Genomic DNA, 13,163 nt, shown 5'->3' on the forward strand with positions numbered 1-13,163 from the left:
AATCAGCCAATCAAAGGAGCAGCTGATCTTTTTACAGCCCAAATGATGGAAAGGAGGATGTGAGTTGATGTGCAGATGAATGATTTGTGTTTCCTCTGCAGATGAAGGTAGAAAGTGTGTGTGAGCTGATGTGAATTCAGCAGCATGGATCAGTGTGAGGACACTAAAACCTCTCTGTGTGGGGAACATGAGAGCCAGAGCAAAGCTCAGAGGTGAGAGGACCATCTCTAACTGTCCATGACTCTTCTCCATGTCAGAGCTCAGCACTCACATCACCAAACCACCTTTATTCACAGGAACCAACCTGAACCTGAACCTGAACCTGAACCTGAACCTGAACCAGAACCTGAACCTGAACCAGAACCTGAACCTGAACCTGAACCTGAACCAGAACCTGAACCTGAACCTGAACCTGAACCTGAACCTGAACCTGAACCTGAACCTGAACCTGAACCTGAACCTGAACCCAGCTGTGTGTCCTTTAAGAGCGACCTGTCAAAGGATCAGATTATTAATTTCCAGCATGATGTTCCATCAGCCCAGCAGTGAGTAGCTGTCAGTATTCAGTGGAGGCTGCATCATGTTTCAGATGATAAGCAGTTTCCAGCTGAATTACCTGAGACTTGGATCAGTTCTTGATGTCTCTGATGAGACTAATTAGCTGCATCATGTGTGTAATGTGATGTTTTAGCTCAGTCCTGCAGCTCTTTATTAAAACAAAGGGAGAATATTGCTGAATATCTGTCCACTGATGTGGCTTTTTCACAGGATGCTGATTATGTAGTGAACAGGGTGGCTGATGTAGAAATATTACGTTCTCACACGTTGTGTTTAATGACGTCAGTTTAAAACAAACTTCTGAAAAAAACAAATCAAGCCAGTAATGTTAGTAACTGATCTGTTATTAATTCTCTCCTAATAAACTTGCTCATGTTATCTGGTGAAAAGATCTCATTTTTTAATCTGACACTGTATATTCCAGAAAAATCAAATCTTCCAAAGTCAGTGTTTTCCAGAGTGGTGCAGCTGTAGTTTGTTTCTGAAAGAGCAGAATGAATCTGATCACACAAACAGTACAGACTGAGTCAGAGAACCACACTGTAAGCTCAGAGCTGAAGTCTTCCTGTTTTCTCTGGTAAAATTACATCCAGCTTCCAGTTTCACACACCTGCTGAAGTCTGCCTGCAGAGTGGCAGAGCTGCCACAAGGGAGAGCTCTGACACTGTTCCACAGCAGCCACACTGACTCTCTGACAGGCCGTCTCACTGCAGACTCAAACACTATCACTGAATACTTTAGTTTGAAGAAAACATGTGTTTTTCTCTCAGGATCCATCAGAGACCTGAACCTGGACCTGAACCTGAACCCAGCTGTGTGTCCATGAAGAGCGACCGGTCAATGGCGCCGCCTCTTGCATTTAAATCAGACCAACATCCATCCTTTCAGAGGTGAGCTGAGTGTAAATGTTGTAACAGAGTAAAATGTAACAGAGTCAGTTTGAACAGTTTTTCCTCCAACATGTGTTTAATGTGAGCTCAGCTCTGCTTCACATCCATTTCTCTGTTCATATGTGAAGCGGAGTGTGTTGGACGTTTCCCACAAACACAGCAGTCAGAGAGGAAAGAATGATGTTGGAGGAGGTGTTTCTGAGTGTCTGTAGGACAGCAGCTGGTCCAGCAGGGGACGCCTTTGTGCTTTGGCTCTAACACAGTGTAGGTAGGAACTTCCACTCAGGTGGCAGGTGCTGCTGGATGGAGGAGGACAGACAGATTTATTTAGAATTAAAAAGCTGAACGTCTGAACCACATGGAGCTGATGGAGGTGTGGTGTGTTCCAGGTTCAGCAGAGGAACAGTCAGCAGGGTGCTGGTTAGATGCTTCAAGCTTTGAGAAGTTCAAATTAGTGAGCAACAGAACAAAAGCTTGTCCTGAAAGACTGAAAGAAACTTGGTAAACAGACAGGAACTCTGCTTCTTCCAGTTAACTAAACACAGCTTTGATGCTACAATGAAAGTTCGTCTCCTGTCTTTGGGAATAATCATCAGATGATGTTGTACAGTCATCGTCTGAGGCCTTCACACTGGGAGCTGCCCAGTACAACCAGTCTGATCCTAGCACACACTGGCTCTGGCTGCCTTGCTCCAGGGCACTTCAGCAGGGAGGGAAAGCTTTCTGAAGGGGTTGGTGAGAGCTGCTGGGGCCCAACCAAAGTGAGCTGAAAGCTCCAAGCAGCTGCAGACTGAGCTGTTGGTTCTCAGTGGGATCAGCAGGACCAGTAAAGCTTTCCCACTACAGGGAGTCCTCTGATCCACTGTTCACATCCACACATCCCTTCATGGAGCTTCACCTTGTGTTTGTCTCTGTGTGGACAGACAGAATGTGAGCTCATTCTTCATGATTCCTCCACAGAGTGGACCAGCAGAGCTCAGAGGGTCCCAGTGGTCCGTCTGCCCAGCAACATCAAACACAGCTGGACTCCATATTTATGGTCTGTACATGTACAACAACTACTTTCCCATCTGTTCTGTTTACAGTCCTCTCCATGCTGCACTTTGTAGACCAGTGGGTTGTCAGTGTGTCCAACATGGATCTGATGTTTGGCTCCATGGTTTCAGTCTGATTGGCTCATTCATATAGTTTTCTGTTCCAGCTGCTGGAGGACAACATGCTCACTTTTGTGAAGGAGGAGCTGAAGAAGATGCAGAAGGTTCTGAGTCCAGATTACCCAGAATGCTTAGAGAGTCAGAGGGAGGGTGAGGATGAAGAGCAGAGGAGCAGCAGAGAGGCGTTAGTGAAGATCACAGTTCAGTTCCTGAGGAGAATGAAGCAGGAGGAGCTGGCTGACCGTCTGCAGAGCAGTGAGAGGATTCCTCTAAAGATTTAACCTGCTGGATAAATGACACATTTACTGATGTCTCAGCACACAGAACAGCAGATGTTCAGATACTCATTCTTTACAGGGTTTACATGTTTATTCACTTATATTATTTCTTGTCTTCATTCAGAACTTTGTGGGCGTAAAGTTAAATGTGCTCTGAAGAAGAAGTTCCAGTGTGTGTTTGAGGGGATTCCTAAGGCAGGAAAGCCAACCCTTCTGAATCAGATCTACACAGAGCTCTACATCACAGAGGGAGGGACCGGAGAGGTCAATGATGAACATGAGGTCAGACAGATTGAAGCAGCATCCAGGAAAGCAGGCAGAGCAGAAACATCCATCAGACAAGAAGACATCTTTAAAGGCCCACCTGGAAGAGATGAACCAATCAGAACAGTGATGACAAAGGGAGTGGCTGGCATTGGGAAAACAGTCTTAACACAGAAGTTCACTCTGGACTGGGCTGAAGGCAAAGCCAACCAGGACATCCACTTCATGTTTCCATTCACTTTCAGAGAGCTGAATGTGCTGAGAGAGAGAAAGTTCAGCTTGGTGGAACTTGTTCATCACTTCTTTACTGAAACCAAAGAAGCAGGAATCTGCAGCTTTGAACAGTTCCAGGTTGTGTTCATCTTTGACGGTCTGGATGAGTGTCGACTTCCTCTGGACTTCCACAGCAAGGAGCCCCTGACTGATGCTACAGAGCCCACCTCAGTGGATGTGCTGCTGACAAACCTCATCAGGGGGAAGCTGCTTCCCTCTGCTCGCCTCTGGATAACCACACGACCTGCAGCAGCCAATCAGATCCCTTCTAGCTGTGTTGGCATGGTGACAGAGGTCAGAGGGTTCACTGACCCACAGAAGGAGGAGTACTTCAGGAAGAGATTCAGAGATGAGGAGCAGGCCAGCAGGATCATCTCCCACATGAAGACATCCCGAAGCCTCCACATCATGTGCCACATCCCAGTCTTCTGCTGGATCACTGCTACAGTTCTGGAGGATGTGTTTGAAACCAGAGAGGGAGCAGAGCTGCCCAACACCCTGACTGAGATGTACATCCACTTCCTGGTGGTTCAGGCCAAAGTGAAGAAGCTCAAGTATGATGGAGGAGCTGAGAGAGATCCACCCTGGAGTCCAGAGAGCAGGAAGATGATTGAGTCTCTGGGAAAACTGGCTTTTGAGCAGCTGCAGAAAGGAAACCTGATCTTCTATGAATCAGACCTGACAGAGTGTGGCATCGATATCTCAGCAGCCTCAATGTACTCAGGAGTGTTCACACAGATCTTTAGAGAGGAGAGAGGGCTGTACCAGGAGAAGGTGTTCTGCTTCATCCATCTGAGTGTTCAGGAGTTTCTGGCTGCTCTTCATGTCCATCTGACCTTCATCAACTCTGGAGTCAACCTGATGGAGCAGCAAACAACCTCCTGGAGGCCTAAATGGTTCAATAAACAAGGTCTAAAACATCTCCATCAGAGTGCTGTGAACAAGGCCTTAGAGAGTCCAAATGGACACCTGGACCTGTTCCTCCGCTTCCTCCTGGGTCTTTCCCTGCAGACCAATCAGAGACTCCTACGAGGCCTGCTGACACAGACAGGAAGTAGCTCACAGACCAATCAGGAAACAGTCGATTACATCAAGAAGAAGATCAGTGAGAATCTGTCTGCAGAGAGAAGCATCAATCTGTTCCACTGTCTGAATGAACTGAATGATCGTTCTCTGGTGGAGGAGATCCAACGTCACCTGAGTTCAGGAAGTCTCTCCACAGATAAACTGTCTCCTGCTCAGTGGTCAGCTCTGGTCTTCATCTTACTGTCATCAGGAAAAGATCTGGATGTGTTTGACCTGAAGAAATACTCTGCTTCAGAGGAGGCTCTTCTGAGGCTGCTGCCAGTGGTCAAAGCCTCCAACAAAGCTCTGTACGTACAACATAGATATATTTCTTTTGAAATACATTCATTACTTATTAACAGATAAAAAAACTCTATTTAGCTTCTTTTATTTGATGTTTTTACTTTATTTCCATTGACATATAAACAGAGGTGGGTAGTAACGAGTTACATTTACTTGAGTAAGTAAGTAAAAAATTATACTTCTAGGAGTAGTTTTAAATCTCTATACTTTTTACTTTTACTTGATTAGATTTGTGAAGAAGAAACTGTACTCTTACTCCGCTACATTAGGCTACAATGAGCTCGTTACTTTTCTGTCATTATTTTTTTCCCCCCGCGTACGCCTCATTTTAATGTTTTATTTTGACAGAGAGAGAGACTTCCGCCAAAAGCTCTATCAGGTGACTGTGTTTCACCAATCAAACGTAGCCGTGCAGTCTGGTCACATGACCATACTCGATATCAGCGGCGGGACGGGTTAGCTTTCAATTTACAGTCGTAGCAAACAAACAAAGAAACAGATGAAAAATGTCAGAATCAACGGTGGGAAATGAAGACGCAGACGAGGCCTCATACTGAAAGCATGTTTACCTTACAAAGAGTGAGAAACAGCAGCTACATTATGTGTCTTCTGTGTCAACCAAAACAAACGCACATTTCAGCAGAAACTCAACATCTAACTTGAGGAAACATGTAGCGGTAAGTTTCCTAAATTTGTTTCCCCCATGGAGATAGGTGAATGTTTGTTTTTTAGGTTACATATGAGTTACATGTTTTAAACATTTCCTATGTGTCTTTTATTTTTTATTGAAGTACTTGAATTTACCTGGATTATTTTAATTTAAGCTATTTGTAATTAATTAATTCATTTTAATTTATTTCATCAATTGGATGAACTCTAATTTGCCTAAAGATGATTATTTAGTATTTTTGTCTGTCTGATTGAATGCTTGGGTTAACAAATAAATCAGACGTTACTCAACAGTTACTCAGTACTTGAGTAGTTTTTTCACCAAGCACTTTTTTACTCTTACTCAAGTAATTATTTGGATGACAACTTTTTCAGATCGTGATTTATTTGAATGCCCACAATGCAACCGTACAGCCTTTTTGTACCCTGGTATAATACAACATAACCACAGGGTGGCAGTGTCAACACTGGTAACTTCCATAACATCTCCCTTTCTTTAGATTACGGTTCTGTTAATAAAGGGAAGTTCCTGAGTCCTCGCAATAACAATATAACTTATATAACAATATAATCTAATATAAAATATGGCAATTAATTAATGGCAAAACATCTTTAACATCAGTCAAAACTAATTGCAGTAATCACTACACTTCACCATTAACATTAACTCATCTTCCAAATCTCATCTCTGTTTTTTTTTGTTTTTTTTGTTTTTTTTTTCCAAATTACACCATCTTCAAATATAGCAATTAATTACTGGAAAAACATCTTTAACATCAGTCAAAACTAATTGCAGTAATCACTCATCTTCCAACTTTTTTTTTTTTTTTTTTTTTTTTGTGGTGCGTGCCGTGGTGGTGCGTGCATCCGTGAGTGTGTGCGCGTAGGGCAGTGGTAAGGGCAGCGATCCGCCTACACCCTAGTAGAGCCCGTGTTTTCATGTCATGTGTGAGTGTAGTGTTATGCAACACAAGTCACCAGTTCAGTCTTTGTGGTGGTCGCGAGATGCGCCCACTACGCGTGGAGACTGTGCGACTCGGTGTGCCATTATGCCTCTTTGGCGTCGGGCACAGCACAGGGCCGAGGTGTGCTTGGAGTTGGATTGCTTGGGGTGTGTGTCACGTTGGTACCCTCTGGTTCGTCCTGTTACGAGCCATGGCCGGTCTCAGCTGGGGTTGGGCTCTCAGCAACGCGTCCCTGTTCTAGCCGCGTCAGCTCCAGTCTGTTGGCTGGCTGCGCCTCCGCCGAGCGCTCTGCCATCCGAAGATCCACCCGATTGCGCCTGTAGAGCGTGCCTTTGACCTCCACGACGAATGACCGGGGGGCCACTTTCTGAACGCATTGTCCTAACTGCCACCTTCCGGTGCGGTCACCTGGCAGTGGTTTCATCCTGATCCGGTCTCCAGTGGTTAGCTCTGGGAGATCTCTGGCGGATTTGTCGTAGGTCGATTTCGCCATCCGCCGTTTCCACTGCAGTTTCTCGGCCACTCCGGCCACTACTTGTGGTTGCAGCAGGCTGTCTGCCACTGGCAGCGAGGTCTTGAGTCTGCGTGACATTAAGCGCTGAGCAGGGTTACTATCCATGCCTTCCGTGGGCGTGTTGCACCAGTGGAGAATGTCCCGTCTGCTTTTGCCCGCTTGCCGAGTGATTTCACTATCTTCACAGCTGACTCGGCCTTGCCGTTTGACTTTGGATGGTAAGGGGAGGATGTGACGTGAGTGAACCCCCAACTTGACGCAAACGTCTTGAATTGCTCACCGGTGAACTGGGGTCCGTTGTCAGTGATCACCTTGTCAGGCTGCCCATAGCGTGCGAATTGTGCCCTGCAGCGCGCGATGAGGGTGTTGGCGGATAGGTTAGGAAGCATATCAATTTCCCAATAATCCGAATAGTGGTCCACTATGATGAGGAATTCCTTGCCCGCGTAGGAGTAGATGTCCATACTCACGGTTTCCCAGGGGCGCGTGGGTATCTCATGTGACAGCATGGGTTCTCTCTGCTGATTCTTCGTGTCCTCATTGCATGAAGAACAGCGGGCTACGAAGTCTTTAATTTCGGCCCTCATGTTTGGCCAGAAGAGCGTGTCCCTGGCTCGCCTATAACATGCTTCACCACCTATGTGGCTTGTGTGTATGTGCTTGAGGAGTTCTGCTCTCAGTGCCTTTGGGATGACGACGCACTGCCCTCTGTATAGCACGCCATGTTGCACATTTAACTCGTCCCGGAAAGCCCAGTATTCCCGCACTGCCAACGGGGTGTCCTCCTTGAAGTCGGGCCAGCCGGTCATGACCACAGTCTTCAGCTCTTGGAGTGCGTCATCCGTATCTGTGTGTTGAACTATTTGCCGGAGTCTGAAATTGGTAACATTTAGATGCTGGGCTTGGTCGAGCTGTGCATACTCGGCTTGAGCGGCGAACACTGCATGACTCACAGGGGTTGTGTCGGGCCCTCGGTGCGGTAGAGTAGCACGGCTTAAGGTGTCGGAGACGTACATTTCTGGCCCGGGCTTGTACACCACGTCGAGGTTGTAACACTGGAGCTGCATCAACATCCCCTGTAGACGTTTCGGTGCGCTCAAGAGAGGCTTCTTGAAGATCGTGATTAGTGGCTTGTGGTCTGTCTCTGCGGTGACCGTGTCTCTGCCGTACAGGTATTGATGGAATCTGTGTCATGCAAAGACTATGCTCAGGCACTCTTTCTTAATTTGCGCGTAATTTTGCTCTGTTTGGCTCAAGGCTCTCGATGCAAACGCCACGGGCTGCCCTCCCTGCATCAGGCAGCATCCCAACCCATTCATGCTGGCGTCACTCTGGATAGTGACTGGCTTCGTCACGTCATAGTATCGCAGAACAGGTGTGTTTGAGACCAGCCGCTTTATTTCACTCACTGCATCTTCATGTTTGGCTAGCCAGTGCCATTCGGTGTCTTTGTCGAGGAGTCTCCGGAGTGGCTCACATACCTCAGAAAGCTTTGGCAGGAATTTTGCCAGGTAGGTCACAAACCCGATGAAGCGCTGCACGGCTTTAGCGTCAGTGGGGGGGTGGCATCTCCACCACCGCCTGTGTCTTCTCCAGATCGATCTTAAGCCCTTCGGAGGATAGGATGTGTCCGTGGAAATTGACCTCTCGCCGTTTGAACTGCAGCTTGCGTTCGCTCAATCTCAGCTTCACGGCTCTGCATCGCTCCATGAGCGCCTGTAGGTTGTTATTGTGGTCGCGTTCTGCCTCCGCCTCTGTGTCGCCACACCCAACCACCAGGATGTCATCGGCTATTGGTTCGATGCCAGCCAGACCTGCCAGTAACTCATGCTGTTTGCGTTGGTAAATCTCCGGTGCCACCGACACACCAAAAGGAAGCTTGAGCCACCTCATGCGGCCCCACGGCGTCCAGAAGGTCGTCAGTCGGCTGCTTTCCTCATCGAGCCTACACTGCAGGAAGGTGTTGCGGGCATCCACCAGCGTAAAGAGGCGGGCTTTGGGCAGTTTGTACAGTACAACCTCCAAGGTTGGCATTTGGTAATGAGACCTCAGTAATGCCCGGTTGAGTGGCTTAGGGTCGATACATAATCTTATTTTGTCGGGTTTAGCGACTGTCACCATGTTGCTTATCCATGAGGTGGGCTCACTCACCGGTGTGACGTTACCTGCTTTAATATACCTGTCCAGCTCACCTTTGACTCTCTCTCTCAACGCCGCCGGAACATTCCGAGGTGCGCATTGTACGGGGGTAACGTTCGGGTCCAGCTCAAAGTGTATCTCACCTGGGACTGACTCTATGGGGTCAGTGAAGACGTCGGCGTAGGTGGCAAGTAGCTGTTCTTTTGCGAGTGGCGTGCACTGGTCTGCCTCGACTTTATGTAGCTCGTCCGGAATGGTGAATGTCATCAAGCCGAGGCGCTGGCACGTAGCCCCAGAAAGGAGAGGCTCCTGCTGTGTCTCCACTATCTTGAAGACCAGGCTGTGCCGTCCTACTCTGATGACACAGTCTGTGTGAAATCTCCCCTGTGATCGCATTGTTTCTCCTGAATAAAGTTTCAGTCATTTAGTTGTGCTTGGTTGGAGTGCTGTGCCCGGTGACAGCTTCTCCTTAATGTTGTTACCCATGACATTACAGGTGGCACCGGTATCGAGCTGGCATGCTTGTCTTTTCTTGTTTAAACGTGAGTGCACGAACCACTTGAGCCCTTTTGAGTTCATGTTGCTGACACATTCTGAAGCTAAAAACATGTCGTCTGTATCTGTGTCGTTTTGCTCAGACTCTTCCATAACATTGATTTTCTTTGTTTTGCTAGCTTGGCACACTTTAGCGAAATGATTTGGGAAGCCGCACACACGGCATGTCTTACCGTAGGCTGGGCATTGTTCTCTGCCCCTCTTGTGGCTGTTCCCACAGTACCTGCAAGCCTGCATATCTCGCCCTCGTCTGTCTTGATATGAACGTCTATCATTGCGCTTGTCTGCAGCGTTCACACTGTCTATCAGTGTGTGTGGGCTCTCCATCCCTCTCATCCGGCTTTCGGTAAGCTCCGCCAGGCGGCATATTTCAATAGCCGTTGGTAGCATTAGCTCCTTTTTTTTATTTATTTTTTTTTATGTTTCAGATCGTGATTTATTTGAATGCCCTCAATGCAACCGTACAGCCTTTTTCTACCCTGGTATAATACAACATAACCACAGGGTGGCAGTGTCAACACTGGTAACTTCCATAACAACTACTTTTACTTGAGTCATATTATTCTAAAGTAACAACCCTTTTACTTGAGTACAATTTTTGGCTACTCTACCCACCTCTGCATATAAACAGAAACAAACAGGAAAAGATAATTCTTCCACTAATATAAATATAGTTTGATTGATTAATGGATCAAGTTATTTCCTTCCATCTCATTTCCTCCTCAGACTGAGTGACTGTAACCTCTCAGATGAAGGATGTGCAGCTCTGTCCTCAGTTCTCAGCTCCCAGTCCTCCAGCCTGACAGAACTGGACCTGAGTAACAACAACAAGCTGCAGGATTCAGGAGTGAAGCAGCTTTCTGCTGGACTGAAGAGTCCAAACTGCAGACTGGAAAAACTCAGGTAAGGATTCATGACCTTTTCAGCTGAGAGCTGATATAATTCTGGCTTAAATGGATTAAAAACAGCTTCCAGGTACCTTGATCAATGAAACAGGTTGATCTGTTCTGCCTTTTGATTATCTGGCTTAAATAACTCTGATAATGAAATATAACACACACATTTTAAAGACATACCAAAGTGCTCTTTTACTTTAACTCCTTTCCATTCCTGTAGATTTGTCCTAAAACACAGATCCATCACATACCCAAAGTAAACTACTTTACAGAAATATGAGCTGTTTTTCCCTCTAAATGTGAGCATCAAACTTCCTTTAAATGTGGACACACTGCATTGGAACAGAGTGATGATATCTGTATGGTTATTTGGTTTGAGGTGAACCTGACCCTTTGTGAATTAGACAGATGTGCAGCCTCTGGTTTGCTGCCATTTAACGGGCAACAAAGCCACATAATCCTTTAGTGAATCAGAAGCTGAATGTATTTCCCAAACACACAGAATCCTTCTAAGTGTTACTGGAAGTGAATAAGAAATGTTTGAACACACTGGGGAAAAAATCATGTCCAAGTGACTTTTATAAACAGATGCCTGAAGATGACTACAATCAGGATCTGCAAGTCCTACTGCTCACCAAGTCTGACTCCTAATATTAAAATGGAACAAAAAAGGATATTTTACAGCTTTTTATCAGACTAAATCTAGAAGCTCTCCAAAAGCAGCTCCCCACAGTCCACAGAAATGTTGCTGTTTTTATCAGATATTTCCTCTCCAGACTCCTCAGAGTCATGATGTCTGCATGTTTTCAGTATGTCAGGAAAATGAATAAGAATACTCAGGAATACTGTCTGAAGTTCAAAAGCAGAGGACATTAATTATCCTGCAGCAAGGGAACGTTTACATTCAGAAGCTGTGATGCAAATGTTCAGAGATGCAGAGTTCTCAGGAAGCTTTATAGGGCAGAGAAGACGGATGCTTGCGTCTATGCATGAGACATTTCCTTCTGTCCTGCTGGCAGCAGATAGTGGTGCTGATACCGCCCAGGCTGTGGGACACTCAGTTCTTAGAGCGGACAGTGGTGATCTCCAGAGAGCAGCTATTAATCTCATGCATGCGTCAACATAAGCAGTTACACAGAAGTAGAAATGATAATGTGAGCATAAAGGATCAGAATTTTTCCATCACAATAAGTCCTGAATAAGTCTGTTTTGAACATGAGAAACTCTAAAAATAAATAAATAAATAAATAACCAAAGTGCAGTTTAAGCTTTTTAAATATACTTCTCTGTGGAAACTTTTTAAAGTGAGTCAAAGTAAGAGAAAAAAAGTTGTCCTTTCTGTATTAATATCTTGGAAGAAAGGTCTGTCAGTCCTACAGAAAGCATGGCGGTCTGCAGAGTGACACACAAAGGCAGCAGCTACAGAGCCCTGCTCGGCTAGGGTTAGAGGAGAGGAACATGAAATATTCCCACATGCTAAGTTGGAGTTTAAAGGTTTATTGAGTGACCAAGGGGATTAAAAAGACAAGATAAACCTGAGGAATTTAGGGCAGAAGGGCTAAAAGGGCCAATCCTTGCTGGGTGATGACACACTCGACTTTGCATGAAGGAGGGAGGTTGAGTGACTTCTCCAGAGGCCGAGGGCCTTAAAGGGGAAGTTTGCTTTTTAAACCTGAACTTTATTTCTGGCATAAAATACGTTCATCTACTCACCGACAACAGTTTGGCGAAAGTCGGCGTCCTTCGGATGCTATTTATATCACTCGAGATCCGCATAGAGAACTGGGCTTAGACAATACAGTGGGATGACATCATCGACGTGTGCTGTGCCACTAGACGCGTGTATAGAAAGCCCCCGATAGCCCCAAATAACAACAACATGGCAGCTCTGAGCTAACAGTGCAATAGTACGCGTTCATTCAGTCATTGGTCTTAAAGTGTTGGTGAAATAAAGACAGATAATGCCTTATTTAGAGGCTGTATTGTCTGCCCTGTTCACTCCGGCAAAACAGCTGACTGTCAGTGTGAGAAGATGCTTTGCTCACATGGTGTTCTTTGCTGAGCTGAGATCATCAGTAAAAAAACCAGGATGAGCCGATAACAGCAGAAGATACATCTTTTAGTTTCTGCTTTGGTAGCGAGCATCTGTACTGATCTGCTCATTAGTCCAGTGTTTGGATTTCCTGAAGATGAGTCTCTCAGTGGAGCTGCTGCCTGCTGTGTTTCTGTCTGCTTCTAAATCATGTGACTCTGATGGAAGCTGTTATGTTTAAAGATTGAATGGAAACACTGAACTTACCACTCTGACTCCTCCTTGACTTCAGCTTTGTAGCTTCCTGCTGGAGATGGTGGAGGTCTCCCAACCATCAGCCTCAAACTCCACTGATTCTGATAGTTAAAGCGTCCATCAGCATCCATTAATCAGCCAAACTGATCAATCAGTCCACCTCTGGATGGTTCCAACACTTTTCTAAGGCTCTGTAATGTTTGCACTGACTGAAATATTCAAACACAACAAGTCACAGTAACAAGTTCTGCTGCTGTCGACTCTTTAAAGAAGTTTGATTCCATGATTCCATTAAACATCACTGCAGCATGTTTTTGTGCCTTTAACCTTCAATAAAACAGTGAACCTGATCT

General features: G+C 45.8%; 1 protein-coding gene across 1 annotated transcript in view; it reads left to right on the forward strand.

Annotated features, from left to right (window-relative positions):
- LOC142391248 (uncharacterized) overlaps positions 1-13,163 on the forward strand; it is a 38,584-nt gene that overhangs the window by 1,067 nt on the left and 24,354 nt on the right. The window contains exons 2-8 of the mRNA XM_075477017.1: positions 102-212; positions 297-545; positions 1,329-1,448; positions 2,409-2,487; positions 2,650-2,857; positions 3,005-4,790; positions 10,354-10,522. Of these exons, the coding sequence (XP_075333132.1) occupies positions 145-212; positions 297-545; positions 1,329-1,448; positions 2,409-2,487; positions 2,650-2,857; positions 3,005-4,790; positions 10,354-10,522 (2,679 nt within the window). The 5' untranslated portion in view covers positions 102-144. The remainder of the gene's footprint in view (positions 1-101; positions 213-296; positions 546-1,328; positions 1,449-2,408; positions 2,488-2,649; positions 2,858-3,004; positions 4,791-10,353; positions 10,523-13,163) is intronic.

Source organism: Odontesthes bonariensis, chromosome 11, assembly GCF_027942865.1.
Source record: "Odontesthes bonariensis isolate fOdoBon6 chromosome 11, fOdoBon6.hap1, whole genome shotgun sequence".
Classification (NCBI taxonomy): Eukaryota; Metazoa; Chordata; class Actinopteri; order Atheriniformes; family Atherinopsidae; genus Odontesthes; species Odontesthes bonariensis.